Source organism: Danio rerio, chromosome 3 (genome assembly GCF_052040795.2).
Source record: "Danio rerio strain M-AB ecotype USA chromosome 3, GRCz13ab, whole genome shotgun sequence".
In the NCBI taxonomy this organism is placed as follows: Eukaryota; Metazoa; Chordata; class Actinopteri; order Cypriniformes; family Danionidae; genus Danio; species Danio rerio.
Genome location: NC_141023.1, coordinates 4,880,001 through 4,904,560, shown reverse-complemented (window position 1 = coordinate 4,904,560; position 24,560 = coordinate 4,880,001). Strand labels below are relative to the sequence as shown.

At 38.0% G+C, this 24,560-nt stretch overlaps 1 protein-coding gene and 1 long non-coding RNA gene across 2 annotated transcripts in view; both read left to right on the top strand.

The window, feature by feature from the left end:
* Window positions 1-13,425: 13,425 nt before the first annotated feature.
* LOC147845447 (uncharacterized) lies at window positions 13,426-15,350 on the top strand. Its single transcript, XR_015480310.2, has 4 exons — window positions 13,426-13,471; window positions 13,744-13,781; window positions 14,079-14,106; window positions 15,223-15,350. It is a non-coding gene; the product is annotated as an uncharacterized LOC147845447 (long non-coding RNA).
* A 5,788-nt stretch (window positions 15,351-21,138) lies between these two features.
* Window positions 21,139-24,560, top strand: part of pkn1b (protein kinase N1b) — a gene marked incomplete at its 5' end in the record, with an annotated part of 52,255 nt that continues 48,833 nt past the window's right edge. The window contains 2 exon segments of the mRNA NM_001089460.1: window positions 21,139-21,439; window positions 23,820-23,965. Of these exon segments, the coding sequence (NP_001082929.1) occupies window positions 21,172-21,439; window positions 23,820-23,965 (414 nt within the window).

Sequence of the window (24,560 nt, the reverse complement as noted above, 5' to 3'; positions counted from 1 at the left end):
CGGCCCACCTCAGTTCACGACTGACTATATTAAAATAAGGGCATTTCCAATTCAGTTTCTAATGACACTATCACGTCTTTTTTGAGAAAACAACTGCTTTAGAACTTCAAATGTTCAACAACCCTAACAGTATTATATGTCTTAACAATAAAAATGAAAAAAAAAAATTTGATCACTCAAACGAAGATCGAACCCGGGTCTGCGGGGTCGAAAACTAACGTGCTAACCACTGAACCACAACAGCAACTTGCTCATTGAGCTGCGAGAAAATAGATAAAAAGAGTAGAGCTGCGGTAAAATAATGAATAAAACGGCTGTGGTCAAGTAGATAACTTAGATAAATAAATTTAAAAGGTGTGACTGCTGAGAGCAACCGATTCTGGAGCTAGGGATGCCGGCCCTCGCGGCCAAAAAACGGACCGGCCCACCGGGAATTCTCCCGGTCCTCCCGATTAGCCAATCCGGGCCTGCATGAGCATGTAGAGAAACAAAACACAAGGTTGATCACTCTGGTAACTGGAGTAGATCGAGGCTTGTCACCGTCCACCGTTCATTCAAAACATTCTACTGCAGAAACATCAAGGTGTTCTTCTAATAAGATGGATATGTCAAAAATGTATATTCGTCCACATCATTAGCCCGGCCAATCGCAATCCCATCAACTCTGAAGACTGCCGTGACTCGTCTTGTTAACACAGTTGTCCAGTCGGTGGCCTCCTCCTGTACTTGAACTGTTGGATGTGGTGAAGATGGTTCACTGTAAACGACAAAGCAATAATTACATTAATATCAGTCACTCTATCACTGATGAAGAGAAAATCAACATGCATAGAAAGTAAAATAATTAATATTCACTGATTAAAAAAAAAAAGTATCACAGATTAAAAGACTAATATAAATTTCATTCATTCATTCAATTTCTTTTCGGCTTAGTCCCTTTATTAATCTGGGGTCGCCACAGTGGAATGAACCACCAACTTATCCAGCATATGTTTTATGCAGCAGATGCCCTTCTAGCTGCAACCCAGTGTTACAAAACATCCAGACACACTTATTCACACACACAGACAAATTTATACACTACAGACAAATAAGCTTACCAAATTCAGCTATAGCGCATGTCTTTGTACTTGTGGGGAAACCGGAGCACTTGGAGGAAACCCTCACGAACACTGGAAGAATATGCAAACTCCTCACACAAATGCCAACTGACCCAGCCAAGGCTCGAACCAGCGACCTTCTTGCTGTAAGGTGACAGCACTACCCACTGCGTCATCCTAATATAAAGAATATCAAGCATTATAAAATGCATTTATCACAGCATATACTAAACAGAAAACAACATACGCACCGGAGCACAACGAAATGTTGAAGTGTCTCGCTTAACAAGGCTGGCAACATGAGAAGTGCTGCTGTAAAATCAATTCCTGGAACATAAGATGTGGCATACAAACAAATATGAAGGAATCCATACAAAGCTAGAATTTAATAATATTAATCAAGTGGAGAAAGTTTAGAAAGAGTACCTTAGAGTCAGGACCATAGCATTCTTCAGTTGATCTCTCATCTTTCGATGAAAACCTAGAAAATAATTTTAAATATGTGGGTGTACATTTATTGTTGTTTGTAAGTAAAAACCTACAAATTTAAAATAGTATGTAAGCCATTAAAACCATGGTATAGATAATGAGACATACTTACATCTTTTAACTGAGCCATACTTTCATATGACCTGCCTTCATTGCTCTGATGCTGTTAGGCTGCATTCTGTTGTTCAATCTTGTCCTGAAAGACAATTGGAAACTTCAAAAACTTCTGGAAAGCTATAAGATAAAACAATAACTATTTACTTATTTTGAGATATTAATAAAATAGGTAAAATAGCTCAAGGTACCAGTTTCAGAACAGATAAGTCAAATTTGAAAAATCCAGCTTAAACCAGCCTAGGCTGGTTGGCTGGTTTTAGCTGGTCGACCAGGCTGGTTTTAGAGGGGTTTTGGCCATTTCCAGGCTGGTTTCCAGCCATTTCCAGCCTGGTCTTAGCTGGTTAGGCTGGGAGATGACCAGCTAAAACCAGCTTGACCAGCCTAGACAGGCTGGGAGCCCATCCAAAACCAGCTATGTCCAGCTTAAACCAGGCTGGTCAAGCTGGTTTTAGCTGGATTTAGCTGGTCATTTTCCAGCCTGACCAGCTAAGACCAGGCTGGAAATGGCTGGAAACCAGCCTGGAAATGGCCAAAACCCCTCTAAAACCAGCCTGGTTGACCAGCTAAAACCAGCCAACCAGCCTAGGTTGGTTTAAGCTGGATTTTTCAGCAGGGAAAAAACAAAGTATAACTTAAAACGTCGATTTATACAACGTGGTATGTTAATAATTCTACATTAACATAAGTATAACGTTAAACAATAGTAAAGCACCAACAATTCTGGACATGAGAGTTTGTGGACACTCCTCAACATTAATGTAACTTAGACACTGAAACGAAGATATGTACAAGCATACACACGCCACGTTTGTAACTAGCCACGTTTACATAATCAGTCGCTTTGCTGGTGACAAAATTGTGATTTTTCTTCACAAAATGGCGGTGTAACATATATAACCGTCTAAAATTACATTTCAGCGGTCAACCGTGGCTAGAAAATGGCCTCAAAATATAAAACATTATCGATAATTACAAATTTCCAGTATTAATAACAAAAGGTTTTATACAAAGGTATATGAAGACTTTAGACACGCGAGCTCCGGGCCACACCGCACATTACTCATGGCCCGATTCCGGTGCACGGATACGGCAGCGTCGGCTCGCTTCTGCCGCCGCAACTGGCCCGAGTGTATTTTGCTATCTGGGTTGCGATTATATTCCGCCGTGGCAACACTTATTAATAAAGCAGTAACGTAACGTAAGATATAAGGCACGAATACGTAACGTAGGCGATAAAGGGAACTTTTACACCGAGAAAACTAACAGCATATAGTACTCACCGTCTATAACGTTATGTCCCTCGGTGACTTCGATATCACATTGTATTAACTTCTTTATAAGCTGCAGACATCTTAGCAAACTCCATCCTGCAGGCCAGCCCGGAGCACTTAAAGCGGGGGAAAGCCGAGACCCGAGAGTCAGACAAAATCAACAGAACACGGCTTCACATGTAAAAATGAGACTAAAAATATCTTTAATACATTCTTACCTGAAAGTGTGGACTCCAAAATAGACTTTTCTTTGAAGAGCGTGCAAAGTTCTGTGTAAACAGCCAGCATACTCGACGGACCGTAACAAACACTACTATAACGTCTCAACAAGCCAAATTCTTAAAGAGACAGCAACATCACCACCTGTATGAAGATGCTGACACTCTGCATGGTTCTTATTCTACATCCCATAAACTATAGGGTCTTAAACAGTAAGCAAAGACCAGTATTTACGTTTTTAATGATTAAAATTACATTCAATTATAAATTATTAACATTTCTAAGAAAAAAATTAATTTAAATACATGAAAAAAAATTAATTATTAAAATATTTAATTCAATCAATTTATTTATTTATTATATTTTAAAATTATGTATTTTAGTATTAATGTTTAGTATTAATAGATTTAAATTAGTGTTATATAGTGTCTTGATCTTATCATGAGCTGAGGGTACAATTATGTTCCTATAGGGAAACAAAATATATAATTGTACCTTTAAAGGTGCCAAATTGGTCCTTGACGGTACAATTTTGTATTCAAATGTGCTATAAAAGGTACAAAAATGTACCTTTCAAACCTAAATCTGGACATTTGTACCTTTATAGCCCATTTGGGTACAAAATTGTACCCTAAGGATCAATATGGGACCTTTAAAGGTACAATTTTATATTTTGTTCCCTCTAGGAACAAAATTGTACCCTCATTGTACCTTTTTTTCTGAGAGTGCAAGGGAACACTAGGTTGCTGTTGGAAGTGGTGTTAGTGAGGCCAGCAGGGGGCGCTCAACCTGCGGTCTGTGTGAGTCCTAATGCCCCAGTAAAAGTGAAGGAGACACTACACTGTCAGTGGGTGCCGTCTTTCAGATGAGACGTTAAACCGAGGTCCTGACTCTCTGTGGTCATTAAAATCCCATGGCACTTCTCGTGAAAGAGCAGGGGTGTAACCCCGGTGTCCTGGCCAAAGTCCCTCTATCGGCCCTGACTATCATGGCCTCCCAATCATCCCCTTCCACCGAATTGGCTCTATCACTGTCTCTCCACTCCACCAATAGCTGGTGTATGGTGAGCGCACTGGCGCTGTTGTCCTGTGGCTGCCGTCGCATCATCCATGTGGATGCTGCACACTGGTGGTGGTGTGGAGAGACCCTCCCTCATGATTGTGAAGCGCTTTAGGTGTATGGCCATACACAATAAATGCGCTATATGAATACACATTACATATAATGTCTATTAACGAGTTATTGCTTCACAAATGATGAATTGACGATCTGCTCACGCTCAATAAATGATTCACAGTGTGTTATTATACAGCAATTATAAAGTGTTAACCAAAGAAGCTTTTGAAAGTGTGTTAGAATTAAAAACACATCCGAGTAACACTAAAACAATGTTTATTTACTAACATGATCAAACAATTAACTCATACATTTATTTTGGTACTTATTCTTGTTTATTAAGGTTAGTTAAAGGTGCAGTAGTTGATCTTTCAAAATGCTAACAGCTTAGCATACATCTCTGAATCACAGTCCCTCCCCTGCCGTCTAGAGCCACGCCTCCTAGAACAGCAAAAGAACCCTCTCTCAAAAAAGTGTTAAAAGCGACTAGTTCTTGTCCGCGGGGGTGCAAGCCAAACTGACATGCTATTTCAGAGTGAATATTTAGAGTTGCATGGTAAACAAAATAGGGAGAGACAAGGCGGAATAGCAGTATTTACTTGTGTTTAGTTGTTAAACTAATTAAAATCTACACTATAGATGCTGTAAAAGGTCCCTATGAAACTAAAAATAGTCTCATCAATCTTTTATCGGAAGATTTTAGTGGCTGAACAACACTTCTATGAAGATATAACCTGTTTGTAACAACATCACATCAGCTTTGCATGAAGCTAAAATAGTTTTAAAACAAAACATTACCTTTCTAAGAGAAATCCTTCAGCCATTGTTTCATCCTTTCTCCAGCGTGCAAAGGCAACTCCAATATTGATTCAGGTTTTTAAAAAGTTTTGATTCAGCAGGTTTTTACCGATCTTTCTTGTGAACACGCAGCACCAACAGCCGTCGGCGGAGCTGCCTACAAACGGCTGCGCAGTTGTTCAAATCTGCATTTGCTGACAAACAGTCTGACCTGCTAATCGAAATTATGAGAGATGACGATCCGACTATATTTAATTGGATGAACATTTTTTAGTTTTATGCCTTACCCAAAATATAAAAGTACATATAAATACATTTAGACTGTGAAGAGACTTTCAACCAGCACAACAAAAAATGCTTCTGAAGACAATCCCCTACTGCACCTTTAATGTTATAAGTTGAACAACGTTAGCTTAAGTTCAGGAGTCTTTTAACTAATGTTAACAAGCACAGCGTTGGACTTTAATAAGGCATTAGTTAATTTTGAACTATGATTAATACATTTTTTTTTACAAGATTATTGATACTAAGGCAGGTTGCACACCATAAGCGCCACTCGGCGACGTGCAGGATTGCACCACGCAGCACCATGCACTTCAGAATTGTAAACGTCTGAATCCTTTCGAGAGATTTTGTTTGTTGTGAGCTTCAGAATGTGTGTTGTGGTGTTTTTATGTGTGCTGAAGTGACTTTTCCTGTGTGTTTTGTAAGCGGCAGAACTTCCTTATTGAGTCTGTGTGTGTGTGTGTGTGGAGTGAATGTTTGTGTCTGCTCTGCTTCTCTCTGTCAGTGGTGAGTTTGGTCTCTAAAAGGCTGTGTGAGGGGCAGGAGTGTGTTACACTTCAGGATGTTTGATCAGCTCAGAGTTTTGTGCACTGAAAAAAAAAAGGTTTGTTGGATTTACTTAATTGTATTAAGGTAAGTAGTTGCAAACAATGAATGTAAACAAATTAAATTTAGCAATGTTCAAGCAATTTGTTGATCTAAATTCAACCTGTAAAAATTGTTTGCAACCTTTTACCTTCAGCTAGTCAGCTAACATAATATGCTGTGATTTGTGGATCGGCTCCACGTCACCAGGAAAAGCTTCACGCCCCTACAAGCACACACTTTTGCACTGTGTAAACAGTCAGTCAGAGTAGCTGTTAGCAACGTTAGCTGCCTGAATAAGATACTGAACCTCACGTCTGCTCTCTAAAACAAAACCTGACAAGTGTCACGCATATATATATATATATATATACACACACACACACACACACACACACACACACACACACACACACACACACACACACACACACACACACAGAAGTTCATTATTTGAGCTGTAGAATGCAGGAGAAGTGGCTGCATAGAGAGATACTGCAGCGCTGGTGAAGATTGTGTGTGTTTGACTAATGAATATGAATTGGTAGCTAAGTTGTTAGCGGTGCCAAACAGCATTACATCCTCGCAACAACATACCAATAACGGTAGAAACTGTGCAAGTAATAGATCCATTTTAACAAGTAAAAACTCTTACAGGTTGTGGCTCAGAGTCCACAGCTTCTTCTATTATGGTTGGAGCTGCTTCTTCTTTAAGGAGTTATTTATTTTATTTATATCTCTGGAACATAATTAAATTAAACTGTAAGCACTTCTCTGTTTGTCTCATGCCCTTTGGAATCCCAAACACAAAAAACAGAAGAAGCTCTGTGGAAATAGCAGCGTTTGGACGCCATTTTAGCTTTCTCTGCTGTAACATTACAGCCCCTCTGGCCACGCCCCTTCGCTGTGCATGGTGTGTGCACACGTACCTGAAGCGTTTGTGATCTCACTCGCCTGGATGCATTTTGTTGTAGTCCCCAATCTTCATTCGCTGTAGCCTTTGCTAAGCTAATTCTGTAAGTCAATGTCTCTTATTGCATTGAACTTTGAGTGTCTTATATTCAGAGCTGTTGTTTATGTTCACACAGCTACATTACACATCAACTAAAGTGTAAAATATGATAGCGTAGTGGACCAGCCGTTTAAAAGTGAACCTTAAAGTTTTAAAAGTGTACCCTGTAGGTAACACCCTAGTGCAGCTTTTGTATCTTTATTTCTGAGAGTGTAGTGGGTGTTGCTTTATATTAAGTAGTCTAAACTAATATGTACTTGCATTAAAATTAATGATCTGTTACTATATACTTACTCTGTGAATAGATGTTTTTACATTGTACTTATGATTGAATAAATACCTGCATGCAGTTACATTTGTATTTATGGTGGCTTGAGGAAGCCAACATACTGTTATACTACATAAACTTATTATTCTTCCGTCTTCTTCTTCTTTTGACACTATTTTCTTTATGCATCTCCTCCTAGACTGCCCACCAAACTAACTAAAACCTCCAAACTACACTGAATTAATTTGCTGTTTGTTTTCCAACTGATCCAACTTTCAGTTTTCCGAAAACTGCCCAGGAAAATTCTGAAAAGTCACATTGCCTTAACATTGGACCAAACTTTGTGACCTAATAACTTTGTGTCAGACTATCCTACAGACTTAAGTTAACGCTCATCTCACTAACTCAGACTACTAATCTGATGACCTTTTAACTTACTAGCCACACCCTAGCAACCACTTACAGCACCTTAGCAACTGTCCCATAGACTTCCATTAGAAGAACTGTCATTGACATTACATTGGACATACTGATAACATACCAATCCATACTAGAAACATACTAACAAACATGCTAAACAAACTACCGACATGCTAATTCATACAATAAACATACTAACAACATGCTGATTAATACTAAACTCATAGCTGGCATGCTAGTTCATACTCAAAAAATGCTAGCGACATGCTAATTTATACTAGAACTATGCTAATACTATGCTAATATGCCAAGGCGTTCCCAGGCCAGCCGAGAGACATAGTCCCTCCAGTGTGTCCTGGGTCTTCCTCGAGGCTTCCTCCCGGTGGGACATGCCTAGAACACCTCCCAAGGTAGGCGTCCAGGAGGCATCCGAAACAGATGCCCGAGCCACCTCAGCTTACTTCTCTCGATGTGGAGGAGCAGCGGCTCTACTCCGAGCTCCTCCCGGGTGTCAGAACTCCACACCCTATCCATGAGAGTGCGCCCTGCCACCCTTCGAAGGAAACTCATCTTGTCCTTTCGGTCTTGACCCAAAGCTCATGGTCTCATGGTCATGAGCAAATCAATAATATAATTATTAAATTAAATTAATTTCATTAATACAATATCGATATTGGCCGTTAGCGTATCGATTATTTATTGCGACAGAAAGCACAACAATATACTGCAATATCGATTTTGTTTTCCACACCTAGTTAAGATGACTACAAGTTGAAGTGAAACAGTACAGTAAAAGTAGCGATACGGCACTAAAGATGTAAAAGTACACCCTTTTAAAACTGTGCAGTAAAGAACAATCCTTAATTTTGAGTAATTTGAGTGTTTGTAATTCGTTTCGTTACACCACTGCTGGGTTTACTGCGATTCTGAAGCGTCTCTTGGTCTGTTTTGGACTTTTTCTAGGTCTGTTTTTAAATTTCTCTGTCTGTGTTTTCCTCTCTGTCTGAACCGCATTGCTGCCCTTTGCTTCTGCTCTCGTCTGCTGACTCATTACACATCATGAACACAACACACGACCACAACGCTCTCAGTTATAAAGCTGTTCTAGCATCTTTTTTTAAATGAGCACAACAATATACACCTAGCAAAGCACTGCCTGATCTGGCCTACTAGTATCCAGTTTACACTATTGAATCTAAATCTAATCTCTCATTTGTCTTGTTGTTTTATTGTTATTTCTCAATATGTGTTCATAGTTTAGTATGTTTTATGTACAGGGCTTTGTTTAAGTATTGCGATTATTTTCAAATGTGCTTTACGAATAAATTAACTTGAACTGACTCCACCCCCATGCCACAACTGTGGTCTCTGACGTTTCACTGATTTGGGAGGCCGGAATTTTTAACACCCCTGGTAAATTCTTGCCTAAAGTATTTGTTCAAATGTAAATAAAAGCAGAATAAGATAGTTAATAACACGCATAAATCAAAAAATGTTCATTGCATGTAAATTCTAACATGCAAAAGCAAAAGCTAAAGCAGAATAAGAAACAACGAGGTCGCGTACTGAAAGATAATGACTTTCAGATAATATAGGAACCTGTCCGTGGTTCAGGGAATTCTTATCAATATAAACATTTATACTGTAGCTTCTGACACCTGTCTGGTGGTTTGGCTGTCATATATGTTTTATTTAAAATACATCTCAAAATAACAGCAAGAGAGGTCTGCATATAATCAAATCATACATTACAACATCATCTGATCTGATATTTTATGGAAATACACTTTATTGGGTACACCTGTCCACGTGCCCGTTAATGTACATTTCTAATCAGCCAATTACATGGAAGCAACTCAATGCGGTTAGGCATGTAGACATGGCCAAGATGATCTGCTGGAGTTTAAAGTGAGCATCAGAATGGGGAAGAAAGGGGATTTAAGTGACTTTGAATGTGGTTGTTGGTGCCAGACGGGCTGGTCTAAGTATTTCAGAAACTGCTGATCTACCGGGATTTTCATGCACAACCATCTCTAGGGTTTACAGAGAATGGTCTGAAAAAGAGAAAATATAAAGTGAGCGGCGGTTCTGTGGGCGCAAATGCCTTGTTGATGCAAGAGGAGAATGGCCAGACTGGTTCCAGCTGATATAAAGGCAACAGTAACTCAAATAAGCACAGTTTTAATAAGCATTTTTATTAGGTTAGCATTTTACAACGAATACAAAACAACACAACTACAGTATTAGTTACAATTAGTACACAGTTAGTACAATTAGTATTGTAATGTGTATATTTATATAGCGCATTAATCGTGTACACGAATTGGAGAGACAGCGATAGAAGTCAGTGTTCGGGGATGATTGGGAGTGCCATGATGGTTAAGGACCAATGGAGGGAATTAGACCAGGACACCGGGGTTATACTCCTACTTTACGAGAAGTGCCTTGAGATTTGTAATGACCTCGTCAGGATCTCGATTTAACAACGAAAGACTGCGCTCACTGACAGTATAGAGTCCCCTTCAACTGTACTGGGGCATTAGGACTCACACAGACTACAGGTAGAGCGTCTCCTGCTGGCCTCACTAACACCACTTCCAACAGCAACCTAGTGTTCCCATGTGGTCTCCCGTCCTGGTGCTAACCAGGCTCAGCGTAGCTTAGCTTCAGTGAGTAACCGGTCTTGGGCTGCAGGGGGATAAGGCTGTGCCCTTTAAAAGTATAAAAAAAAACTAAATAATCTGCCAGTGGGTGAGCAAAATTATTTTTAATAACAAGGTTATTTTTCTTACCTTATTGGCAAAATATTTGGCTTGGTTTAAGGAAAAACTCACTTCATTTTGGCATATTATTTCTGAAAACAAGACAATATGTTTTGCTTGTCTAGAAAACTCTTCTTGGTTTTAGCAATGTTAAATATTTGGACTACAAACAAGACATAAACTCTATTTATAGAATTTTTTGCAGGACACAGGATACATTCTGTGTAATATAGATGTTTTGTGAATGCATTTTCACTTTAAATTGAATTTAATTGATGTCTAGGCATTATTTTTAAAGACTGTCTCCTATTTCCTAGAGATGGGTTGCGGCTGGAAGGGCATCCGCTGCGTAAAAACCTGCTGGATAAGTTGGCGGTTCATTCCGCTGTGGCAACCCCGGATTAATAAAGGGACTAAGCCGACAAGAAAATGAATGAATGAATGACTGTCTCCTACATAGGCTATTGATGAGCTGTGTGTGAATGTGTGTGTGTGTGTGTGTGTGTGTCTGTTGGTCTGAGAGCAGATGGTGTGTTTCTGTCCTGCTGTTCTGGGTTATTTATGGTTGTACTGAATCGATGTTGAGCAGAGCGCCGTCACCCAGACTTAGAGTTCACTACAAAACTGCATTTTGTTTACTGTTGGCTAGGGCTTTGCAAGTGTTACGTGGAAAGACATTTATGGGGTTGTTGGGTTTTTATTTTTTTGAGGAACTTGATGGCAATCTGATACTCGTGAGCAGAACTGATTATTGCATTCATCGTTTAACTCTTGTGTGCTGGTCAAATTGACGACCTTTTCGTTACGTTCGTGATCAACAGTAAAAATGACAAACTGTGCCTCTACCCAAGAGGGAAAACCTGTAACTAGGGCTGCACGATTCTGGCTAAAATGTGAATCATGATTTTCTTTTTTTTTTTTGCTTAAAATTGAGATCACGATTTTTTTTTATGTAAAATAAAGATTAATATAAGTAGGCTATTATTATTGTTAATTCTCAAACACATTAACACCTTGGAATTACAAGATTCTGTCTGTGTTCTGAATGATTTGAAGATATTGAACTTCAAAGTTTTTGCAATCCATAAAGCAAACAGTACAGTATGTGTGCAACATTTTCTTTTAAGACTTAACATGTAAACAATAAGTTGTTTAGGGGCGTTGCTAGGGTCGAAAGGGACAAGGGGCTTAGCCCCAAAGGCCCCCCCCATATCATACCTCTTGATTCTCCTATCTCCTCTCCTGATTTGCAGTTTCTGTTTGTTTTTTGAAAATGTAATTTTCTGCATGTCTTCAAATCATATGCATTGATATGATGCATATTTTATCGATTACAGTTATTTTATTTCACCAAAACTACACATATTTTATACTGTGGAAACAAATGTTAAGCTTAATTAGTAGTTAAAACTATTCGGTTTAGTGAAAGAGTTGTATTATTACCTCATCAGCTTCAGCTCTTCAAAATAATGAATAAATGAAGTGCAGTGGCCACTCCCACCTGCCGGTATATACAGGTACTGCACTGTAAAAAATTTCCAGGTTTTCACAACAAGTTACTGTAATTTTTCACAGTAAATTACATTAGTATCTCTTCACAGTATTTAACTGAAAAATTCACAGTAATATGTTGTATTCATAATTTTATTGTGAAATTACGGCAGGTAGCATGATTACAGCAAATTACTGTGAAAAGGGCTATATCTTTTGCACGTTAGTTATAGAAATTCAAACCTTTTTTTAACTCAACGTAGAAATTAATACAAATGAACTTTAACAGATAATAACAGAATGTTATAGCTCCCAAAACGATTTGGTTACTAACATCTTTTTGGTTGTACTGCACCTTTATTTAATTTTATACAGTTAACATAGAATATGAAATAATATTTAATGAACAACTGTGTGCTTAGCCAAAACATAATAAACTTGAATAAAAAGTAATTAATTAATGAAACCAAAGACTGTTAAACAGCCAACAATTATTTCAATGTCAGGGTAAATGTCTGCTTTAGACGGTTTCATGAGTTTGGGCACCTTTCATCGCCTGGAGGTCACTAATCTCAGAATTTTATATATATATATATATATATATATATATATATATATATATATATATATATATATATATATATAATTATTATTTTTTTTATCTATATAAATAAACCACAGATTAGAGTTTTAAACAACATTCTAGCATGAAAAACAGTTAAAACTTAATTTTCGCATGCATATAGAGCCATCGAAGACGGGGCAATTGTCCCAATGTCTAGCCTGAAGACAGGCGCCTCTCGGCGGATACATGAGTAATGAGCGCCGTTACCGCCTGGAGGTCATAGATCTCCGCTACCGGCAAAACACACTTAAAATTACACACAATCTTTACTAACAATCCACAGATTTGAGTTTTGAAGAACTACATTCTCGCATGAAAAAGTATTAAAACTTTATTTCATTACATATTAAAAGCAATATTTATAATATTATGTGCCTTCTCATCCACCATTACAGCTTGATGCAGCTTGGTGCGAATTGAATCCTGGGAGGAAAAAATAATAATTCTCAATACACTCCAAACGAACTTTATTCTTATTGTTAAAGTCAGAGATATATAATATTTTGAATGGCGAAGAAAATAATTAACTTTATATTTCAATCAATATATTACTTTTGCACTGCTTCGATTCAGGACTCGTGTGACATTGAATCAGATTCAGATATTTTATCAGACGTGTTCATGAGCTCATAGTCATCAACAAGCAATTCGTGTACAAGCAGTACACGAACCAAGCAATATGATGAAATATTAATGAATTATATGTTTGCGTCTTACAATATTATACAAAATGGAATCGTTTTCAGGCGAATTCGACTCTTTACTGTTCACTTAAAGGAGCCGAATTCGACTCTTTACTGTTCGCTTAAAGGAGCCGATTCATTTAACAGAACTGACTCGACTCGACCGCTAACAAGCGCCATCACCACAGACAACGCCTGCCTCGTCTCTTCACCAAACGAATTCATCCTCGGTAAGTGTTAAAATATGACTTTTGTCCGTTAAATGATTGTTGTATGTGTATTTCTGTATAGTGCATGTCATTTAACAGGAATTTACCGAGTACTTTAGTTGTACTCGCACGTACAGGGTTTAAGCGCGCCTTTTTTAAAACAAGAAATTAACGACGCCAGATGGTGATTGTAGTGTTTTCTGAGGTATTAGCATAACGTTAACGTTAGTTCCTGATAAAAGAAAGGGAATTTTCTTTAATTAACTTCTTGTTAACTGCTTTTTCTGTTTCAGTACAAGACTGAAGTAAAGGTGAAATGACTAAAGTTAAGGTAAGCTCTGACCTTCACTTAAGTTAACGTTACGGTTAGTCACCATCATGTACGTTAATTTTGTTCACTGTAACGTTAACGTTAAGTTATTTAAATAAAATAAACTCATTATGAAACAAGTCTTAACTGTTTTATTAAATGAAGCTTATAATACAATTCAGTTGTATTCTTTTAAACTAACACTAACACAAGTACATATTGTATATTTCTCACTGGTGTTAATGCAGTGCTAACATTTACTAATGAGAACTAATTGTATATTATCACTAACTGTAGATTTTGTTTTTTGGTGTTCAGGTGTACCTGATAATAGCTGAAGTGTGAGGTGAGTGTAAATTCTGAGCACACAAATATAGCCTAAATTCATTATCACGATCTAAACCTATATATATATATATATATATATATATATATATATATATATATATATATAGAGAGAGAGAGAGAGAGAGAGAGAGAGAGAGAGAGAGAGAGAGAGAGTATGTGTGTGTATGTGTGTGCGTGCAGTGGCGTAGCGGACGGGCCCGCAGGGCACGCAACGCGGGGGGGCCCCGCGTGATTAGGGGGCCCCGCGTCGTCGCGATTTTCAATAAACTGTTGGGAACAACTGTGGTCGGAACCAAAGTTCACACGTCTGTGTTCTCTGAACACCTCTCAAGCGGTGGACTACTTCATTCTGATTGCTTGCCGCCAATGTTGCCAACTTAGCGACTTTGTCACTAGATTTAGCGACTTTTCAGACCCCCCTAGCGACTTTTTTGTGTGTTATTGGAGATTTTTTTAGACTGTCATTTTTCCATACTGTACCGTCCCTACTCTTCTCAACGAGCTGCGTGTGATGCCGCCGGCCCCTCCCCCGCCTCACAGCACTGACAGGCGGCCCAGTCAGTCCTCTACAGCAGCCTCTCCCACCTGCAGCCCGAGAGCAGATCACCCCTCTGCGTACCGACGACAAATGATTTAGCACAGGCAGTGTGAAGGTTTTTCCCTTGTACAGTCAAACCGATATACTTCTACTTTATTTTAACAATTTAATTGGAGCGTTTATTCTTTTCTTGTTCACAATTCACAGATATTTTAGTGACAGTTTCTGAACTTGTCAGAGTTTATTTCATATGAGAGATTACTGCACATTCACTAACGTTACACATCTGCAATGATATACTGTATTCAAACAGCAATAAATTTAGTTAAATAAACATGCTTATATAAAGTGTAGTGCAATTATAAATACCCCTTTATTAACCATAGGCTGTTAAACAGAAACGGTAGAACGTGATAACGTCAGTGATATGCAAATTGACGTATCCCCCCCCCCCTTCATCAGGGGGCCCCGTCAGCGATCCCTGCAGGGGGGCCTCCGCATTTTGCGCTACGCCACTGTGTGCGTGTGTTAGGTTGAGTCTTATTCTACTCTTATTATATTCATATTTTTTTGCAGCCACAGCCATTGATGTTGAAACACTGATGCTACCAATCAACCCTCGCTTGATTATTAAAGGTAATGTTGATGCCTTCCTCATTTTTATTAGATTTTTAAATGTCAGGTTTTTCACAGATTTGTTGTGAGCAGTTTCTTGTACAAACTCTTTTTCTTCTTCCAGAAGTTCCACCAGTACCTCCAGTAGTAGTAAATATTAGACAAAGATTTTTTTAAACTATAGTTTTTATTTTTATTAGCAATTTTACTGGGCATGTGTGTTTGTTTGCTTGGTTTTTAATAGGCAGAGCATGGAATGTCAACTTTGTTTCTACAAACAAATTTAATTATTCACAAACACCTCTAATTTAGTCCTTCTTTCCCCCTTTTAGTCTTATTCCTTGGAGGGTCGAGTGGTCAAGGGACCTCACCTGGATTTCACAACTGACTTTGGATCTGGTCTGAAACTGAAGTATGCTGAAGATGCCTTTTGCACTCTGGAATTTAAGGTAATGTCTACAATAAATATTGTAACTGAGGGCTTGTTTTGGGGGGGGGTTAAACAAGGAATGTATAGGAGCACAAGTCATGACTCCCCTTGTCCCCTTGTTATAAAGGGCCGTGTTGCAGAGACAATTTGTATGTCTGTGCTGGAGACCAGAGGGGAAGCTGTCTTTAAAAGGATGGGGCTCTTATACCATATGTGAAGTTACCTATTCAGGTGAGTGGATTACATGCAAGTCATTGCAAATGCATAAATAGTGGGGAATTTTTACTGGGCAGCACAAATTAAGTGAAACTCAAAACATGTGGAAGAATATTTGGAATATTTGCAAAAAACTTGATTGAAATTAATACAACACAAGTGCTATATCACTTCAATCAAGTTTTTTTTTGCAAAATTTTCCTAATATTTAAATCATGAAAAATTAGCTTGATGCAAGAAACATCCTGCTAGTATTCAAGAGCAAGTACTGTGATGCATGTGTTTACTTTGCAATAAGTGTGAACCCAGCATTAGATTATAGTCTGTAAACAGAAGGTGTAAATCAAATCAACTGTTTTAAAATGCTCTGCCTAGGTCATTCAAATCACTATTTGTTGTTGGACCGTTCTTGATTGTGTGTTTGTGATGGAAATGTTTTTCAGATGTTTTTGTTTAAATAATTGCAGTTTGACTGAGCTACAGTATTGTCAGCATGTTCAAACTGAGCTAACAGTAATTTTGCTCTCTAGTGCAGCAGTAGTGTCCCAGTAGTGTTGTATGAAGCTAACTGTTTGTCTGCCCTTTTGCTTATAGGTGCTTTTTGGGCACCAGTTTGGAGATGGAAGACAGACGAAGTCAAAGAAGCAGAGAAGACACATCAACCAGCAAGTGTGTAAAATTATCAGGAAAATGATTGACCTTGAATAGACGACTGCCTAATTTAGCAAGAAGTTTTGTCTCTCTCTCATGTGTGTGTGTGTTTATATATATATATATATAATGAGAGAGAGAGAGAGAGAGCGCGCACTCTGAAGCACTGCTTTTTATATGTATGCTACATATGATGTCAGATTTTTTTATTAATATGTTCTTATAGTATTTTTTGAGGCTTCACCTTCACCTTTTGAAAGTTTTCTGAAATGCTTACACAGATGTCATTAAGCTGTTAAATAAATCTGTAAAATGTATGTGTGTTTGTTTTTATTTTGATTTTAGAGTCTTCTCAGATCACCCAAAAATGAAGATTCTGTCGTCATTTACGCATCCTCAGGTTGTTTGGACACAAAGAGGAATATTTGATATTTTTATTCCTGTGTTTAACAAAAAAAAAACATTTTTAACAGAGCTGGAACAACCTGAGGGTGAGTAAATCAAGATAGAATTTTCATTTTTGTGTGACCTAAAATTGCTTTGAAATTTTACAGCACCAAACTGTTAAATTACAGTAATCCGGGATATAACTTTAACTTTACAGTTAAATCAGGTATTTAAACCGCAACCTACTGCTAAATCACAGTAATCGTTTTGCAAATTCACAGTAAAATATAGTTAATTCTACAAGATACTACTGTGAAATCACAGTAACAGACTTTATTATCTACTGTAAAGTTACAATATATGGTTGTAATTTCACAATAATTTAATGTGACAAAACCACAGTAAATTACTGTGAACTACCTCACAATAATTTACTGTGAATTTACATACAGTAATTTACTGTGAAAGTAATGCAATTATTAGCCAGTAATTTACTGTGAATTTAAGGTCAAATTTTTTACAGTGTGCTGAACAGCTGACCCGACACAAACACAGCGTTAGGTGGAATGTGCGTGATGTAAACGATGATTTTCAGTACTCAGATAACAAATTAAATGTTATACATCATTATATATACTTATATATTATATATTATATATACTTATATTTTTATTTAAGTGCAACATATTGCAAAAGATTAGGGGCTTTTGACAATACATCAGGGGCTTAAGTGCCCAAAGCCCCCCCCTCGCACCGCCACTGAAGTTGTTATTTATTAAGAACATGTCAATAACTAAATTTTGACAAAAATGTCAGATAGAAACTTATAATTCTAAAGTGATGATATGGTAAAACAACACTAATACTATTAGGCCTGTGTGTAGCTCGACTGTTGCTTAAAATGCTCAATTTTGTACAGTCAATATGGTGGACTTGAACAGACTTTCAACATGTCCTGTTTGTTAATTCAAAGTAAATTGATGACTCCAGAATATAAAAATTCATAATTATAAAGTTGAATTATCATGTGTAAGACATGTGCTTGTCATTTGTCATTGTCAGCATTATTAGAGCATTTGTTTTCACTGGTAAAATCAGACATTTTTGCGTTATATTCAACATTATATAAGCTAGAGTAGCTATACTGACACTGTAAAACATTTATTTTCACGCACAACACTGTGTGTTAGCTATGAAAGCCTTGGAGTAACGATTGATGACCAACTAAACTTCTCTGACCACATTTCTAGAACTGCTCGATCGTGCAGATTCGCACTCTATAAGATCAGAAAGATCCGACCCTTCTTATCTGAACATGCAGCTCAACTCCTTGTTCAAGCTCTTGTTCTCTCCAGACTGGATTATTGTAACTCTCTACTAGCTGGGCTTCCAGCTAACTCTATCAAGCCTCTTCAGCTGCTCCAGAACGCAGCAGCACGAGTGGTCTTTAATAAACCTAAAAGAGCACATGTCACTCCGCTGCTCATCCGTTTGCACTGGCTGCCAGTTGCTGCTCGCATCAAATTCAAAGCTCTGATGTTTGCCTACAAAGCGACTTCTGGCTGCGCCCCTTCTTATCTGCTCTCACTTCTGCAGATCCATGTGCCCTCCAGAAACTTGCGTTCTGTGAATGAACGTCGCCTCATGGTTCCATCCCAAAGAGGGAAGAAATCACTTTCCCGAATGCTCGGGTTCAATCTGCCCAGTTGGTGGAATGAACTCCCTAACTGCATCAGAACGGCAGAATCACTCGCTGTTTTCAACAACTAAAAACTCAACTATTTAGTCTCCACTTTCCTTCCTAATCTGCAATTGCCTCTCTGGATATACCACTAACTCTACTCAAAAAAAAAAAAAAACATTTACTGATGCTTTCTTTCTTAGGCTTTACACACCTGAAACTTGCCTATAGCACTTATTCATTGTTGCTCTTATAGTTGTGTAAATTGCTTCCTTGTCCCCATTTGTAAGTCGCTTTGGATAAAAGCGTCTGCTAAATGACTAAATGAAAATGTAAATGTAAATGAAAGAAAAAAAATGTATCACATGCTTGTCGTAATCATAACTGTAAAATGCGTTATGATCATTCAAATGATGTGCGCACAGGTTTCACTTTCACTTCCCAGTGCAGCTCACGGCTGCCGTCACTGTGATAAAACACACACACATGCAAATCATTCTTTCAGCGCGGCTCTCAAATGATTGCTCTGTGCAACAAACTGAACGAACGTTATTTACAACTTTATAACTTGTTATTCACAGCATATGCAGGTTCTGTTTACTAAAGTAGCCGTCATTGGCGTGCTATGTACACGCGTTCTCGATAGCTCGTGGTCAGCTAACGTGTGATTTTGCGACCGCAAATAAATCATTACATGAGACAGAAATGACATTTCTGGGTGAATTATACCTTATAAATACAGTATGTGACTCTTTTAACGCCATTTGAAAGTGTTCATGTTCCTGTGCGGCCGCCTTTAAGCTTCTCTCCTGACCTTGAAAATATAATTGGCTGAATTGTAGAAAAGCTGAATTGAGATGATGTGTAGGGTCGAATCGAGATCTTGATCTTTTCTCGATTAATCGTGCAGCCGTACCAGCAACAATCCAGAATCCATGATTATATGTTGTCATGACTTTGCAATCAAAAGATGTCATTATAATGGAAGTCAATGGGGTAAAAACAGCCCTCAACATAACGAAAGGGTTATCAATCTGCCCAGAGTGTATTGTTGATTTATATTCAATTAAATATTTTCCCAAAATATGTGTCAAAATAAGATCTGTCACCAAAAATCTGTCCATTTGCTGAAACACAGACAAGGTTGTGGCCAAATTAAGACTCAAAAACGACCCAAAGTGGATGAAAACATCCCCGACAGCACACAATCTTTATCATTTGGCCTGTTTTTGTCTTTGTTATTTGTTATTCTCTTTGAATCATTCGTTACTTTCGCTTGTCTCTCTGTTGTTTTATTGCATTAACGTTCAATCCAGAGCGTGAATTATGCACTGAATATCGGAGTGTGGGTTTTTTAGTTTGTGTAACGGAGGCCAGCTAGTAAGTGCTGTGCAGGTAAACCTCACTCCTCTGACCTCTAAAGGTGCTCTAGCGACAGACACTAGAGGCCTTGGTCTTTAGCCTCCTTGGTAGAGCGACAGACTCCCATGCGGAAGGTCGCCGGTTCTATACCAGCTCGGAGCGGGTTGGTTGGCGTAGGACTGGTGGGGTTATATTGGTGACGTGACCCGGATGGGAGTGAGGTTTAGGGGGGTGAGTGTAACGGAGGCCAGCTAGTGTGTGCTGTGCAGGTAAACCTCACTCCTCTGACCTCTAAAGGTGCTCTAGCGACAGATGCTAGTGGCCATGGACTTTAGCCTCCTTGTTAGAGCAACCGACTCCCAGGCCGAAGGTCACCAGTTTAATCCCAGCTCGTAGGATTGGCGGGGTTACAAACGCACATGCCAAATATTGTCCTATCCTAACAAAGCATACAGCGATGGAAAGATAATTTATTCTGCTTTAAGATTGCGTAAATTTGTGTTGCCTTTTACTTGTATGTGTTTGCCTTTTGTTTTAAGGCAATATATCGGGCAACAGCTTCTAAATATAAAGAGTTATCGGTTATCGGTGTCAGTCAAACATATCTATATTATCAATTGGTAAAAAAATTTGAATAATTTATAAAAAATAAGAATAATTTATATTTTTGGACTAAAATATCGGCTGTCAGCATATAAAAAAATATATCGGTTATCGGTTTCGGTCAAAAATATTGGGTGCATTGAATTATAATGCAATAAAACCAATGAGAGAAATACAGATAGTACTTCTGTCTATGGGTTTATTGCATTATCATTTAATCCAGTGTGTAAATGATGCACTCAATATAGCAGTGTGTGTTTTTCTTTAGTTTGTTTAATACACAAGCCAAATCCAAATCCAAATATTGTCCTATCCAAACAAATCATACATCAATAGTAATGTATTCTGCTTAAAGATGATGTGCAAATTTGTGTTGCCTTTTTTTTGGGGGGGGGGGGGAAATGTATTGGCTATCAGCCTCTGATTTTAAGGAGTTTTTGGTTATCGGTATCGGTCAAAAATATCGGTGCATCCCTAATATCTGTATTTCTGTCAGTCTCTAATCACAGTCTACCCACACTGACCCAGGACCTGTTGTTTTCTGCAGGATTCAGATTCAGGTTTGTCTGTGCTGGAGCAGATGGGACTGGACCAGAACTCTGATTTCTCAGATTCCAGCGTGCAGCATCGACTGGACGAGAAGCGCGAGTGGATCCGCAGGGAGATCCGTAAAGAACTGAAGATTAAAGAGGGCGCGGAGAAACTGCGGCGGGCCACTACTGACAAACGCAATGCCCAGCAGGTGGAGAGCCAGTTGCGCAGCTCCAGCCGAAAGCTGGACTCCCTCCATGCTCAGCTGCTGGAGCTGGACGCATATATTATGGTCAAGGGTCACGACGACAGCAAAGGTCAGAATTATCTTAAAGCACAAAGCATACTGTACTTTTTACTTTTATTTTGAGGAAACTTTTTTCCCAGGAGACCTCTTTTTAACCCTTGTGTAGTGTTTACCCTTTCGTAATGTTAGGGGCTGTTTTTGCCCCTTTGACTTCCATCCGCAATAACACACAAGGGTTAACTCTTTTCCTGCTATTGATGAGTTTTTACAGCGATCTGTATTTAAGGTGTATTGAGTGTGTTACAGAATTTCTGGGTCTCCTGGGAGAAAATATAAGCCGATTAGAGCAAGTGTAGAAGACATGTTAATTTCTTAGAATCATGCTAATTCATGCTAGTATCATGCTAACATGCTAATTCATGCTAGAAACATGCTAACAACATTCTAATACATGCTAGAAACATGCTACATCATGCTAAAAACATGCTAACAACATGCTATTTCATTATGGAATCATGCTAACAAAATGCCAATTCATGTTTGAATCACGCTAACAAAGTGTTAATCCACTTTGAAATCATGCCAACATCATGCTAAATCATGCTAGAATCAGGCTAGTTACATGTTAATTCATGTTGGAATAATGCTAACAACCTGCTAAATAATGGTAAAACATGCTAACAACATGCTAATTCGTGTTAGAATCCTGCTAACAACATGCTAGTTCATGCTAGAATCATGTCAACAAAGTGCCAATTCATACTAGAATAATGCTAACAATATGCTAATTTGTGTTAGAAACATGCTAATTCGTGTTGAAACCATGCTAGCAACATGCTAATTCATGCTAGAATTATGCTAACAGCAGGTTAATTTATGCTAGAAATAATATAACATGCTAAATCGTGTTAGATTCATGCTAATGGCATGTTAATTTCTTAGTATCATGCTAATTCATGCTATATCATTCTAACATGCTAATTCATGCTAGAAACATGCTAAATCATGCTAGAAACATGGTAACAACATGATAATGTTCTTATGGAATCATGCTAACAACATGCAAATTCATGTTGGAATCATGCTAACAACGTGTTAATCCACTTTGAAATCATGCCAACATCATGCTAATTCATACTAGAATCAGGCTAGTTACATGTTAATTCATGCTGGAATGATGCTAACAACCTGCTAATTAATGGTAAAACATGCTAACAACATGCTAATTTGTGTTAGAATCCTGCTAACAACATTGTAGTTCATGCTAGAATCATGCCAACAACAGGATAATTCATACTAGAATCATGCTACAATATGCTAATTTGTGTTAGAAACATGCTAATTCGTGTTGAAACCATGCTAGCAAAATGCTAATTCAAGCTAGAAACATGCTAACAGCATGCTAATTTATGCTAGAAATAATCTAACAACATGCTAAATTCATGCTTACAAGATGTTAATTTCTTAGAATCATGGTAATTCATGCTAGTATCATGCTAACATGCTAATTCATGCTAGAAACAAGCTAACAACATTCCAATTCATGCTAGAAACATGCTAAATCATGCTAGAAACATGCTAACAACATGCTAATTCATTATGGAATCATGCTAACAACATGCCAATTCATGTTGGAAACATGCTAACAACGTGTTAATCCATGTTGAAATCATGGTAACATCATGCTAATTCATGCTAGAATCAGGCTAGTTACATGTTAATTCATGCTAGAATAATATTAACAACCTGCTAATTAATAGTTAAACATGCTAACAAGCTAAATCATGTTAGAATCCTGCTAACAACATGCTAGTTCATGCTAAATGCTAAATCATGTCAACAACGTGCCAATTCATACTAGAATCATGCTACAATATGCTAATTTGTGTTGGAAACATGCTAATTCATGTTGAAACCATGCTAGCAGCATGCTAATTCGTGTTGAAACCATGCTAATAACATGTTAATTTATGCTGGAAATAATCTCACAACATGCTAAATCATGCTAGATTCATGCTAATAACATGTAAATTTTTTTAGAATCATGCTAATTCACGCTAGTATCATGTTTTTACCAACATTTTGAACATTTGAATCTTTTTACTGGCTTGCTTCAGTCTTTACAGTGTATTATTCTGAGTCTGCAACAAACTACTGAAGACAGCAAAATCAACAGATATCAATATAGAGGACGTCCACCACTGTATATTAAATGAGAAAGACATTATCACTTAAAATCTTTACAGAAAACTGTGAAGCAAAGTCAGCTTTATGTGTCCAGTATTGTAACGGGTCACTGCAGAGGCTTCAGATGTGTGAGTTTTGTGTGTAATTCATCATTATGTATATGTAAATATGAATCTACAGGGATGATTTGTCAGATGTCTGTATTATAGTCTTGTTAGACCGTGACTCCTAGATAAATGTTTGATCCTGTCTTTGACCCCCAGATGACATCCAAACTGTTGGGACGCCTGGACGCTCCTCACCCAATCAGGACAGGATTAAGGCTCTGGAGCGACAGCTCAACATCGAACTGAAGGTCAAGCAAGGGGCAGAGAACATGATCCCCATCTACGCCAGTGGGGTTACCAAGGTTACTATCTTTCTATCTTTCTGTCTGTCTACTCATGTGTCTGTCTGTTTGTCCGCTTGTCTGTCCATATGTCTTTTCGTCTGACTGTCCATCTGTCTTTCCATCTATCTGTTTGTCTATGTATCTGCCTATCTGCTTGTTTGTCTTTCTGTCTATCCATCTATCTGTCCGTCTATCTGTTTGTCTGTTTATCCGTCTGTCTCTCTGTCTATATGTTTTATTTGTGTGTCTGCATGTCTCTTCACTTACCTGTCTGTTTGTCTTTCTGTCTTTTCATCTGTCTGTCTGTCTGTTTATCTGTCTATCTGTATGTCTGCTTATTGGTCTATCTGTTGCTCTATCTAATCATATATCTATCTGTCTATTTGTCTGTCTTTCCATCTGTCTGACCTATTTTGTCTGTCTATCTATCTATCTATCTATCTATCTATCTATCTATCTATCTATCTATCTATCTATCTATCTATCTATCTATCTATCTATCTATCTATCATCTATCTATCTGTCTGTCTGTCTGTCTGTCTGTCTGTCTGTCTGTCTGTCTGTCTGTCTGTCTGTCTGTCTGTCTGTCTGTCTATCTGTTTATTTGTCTGTC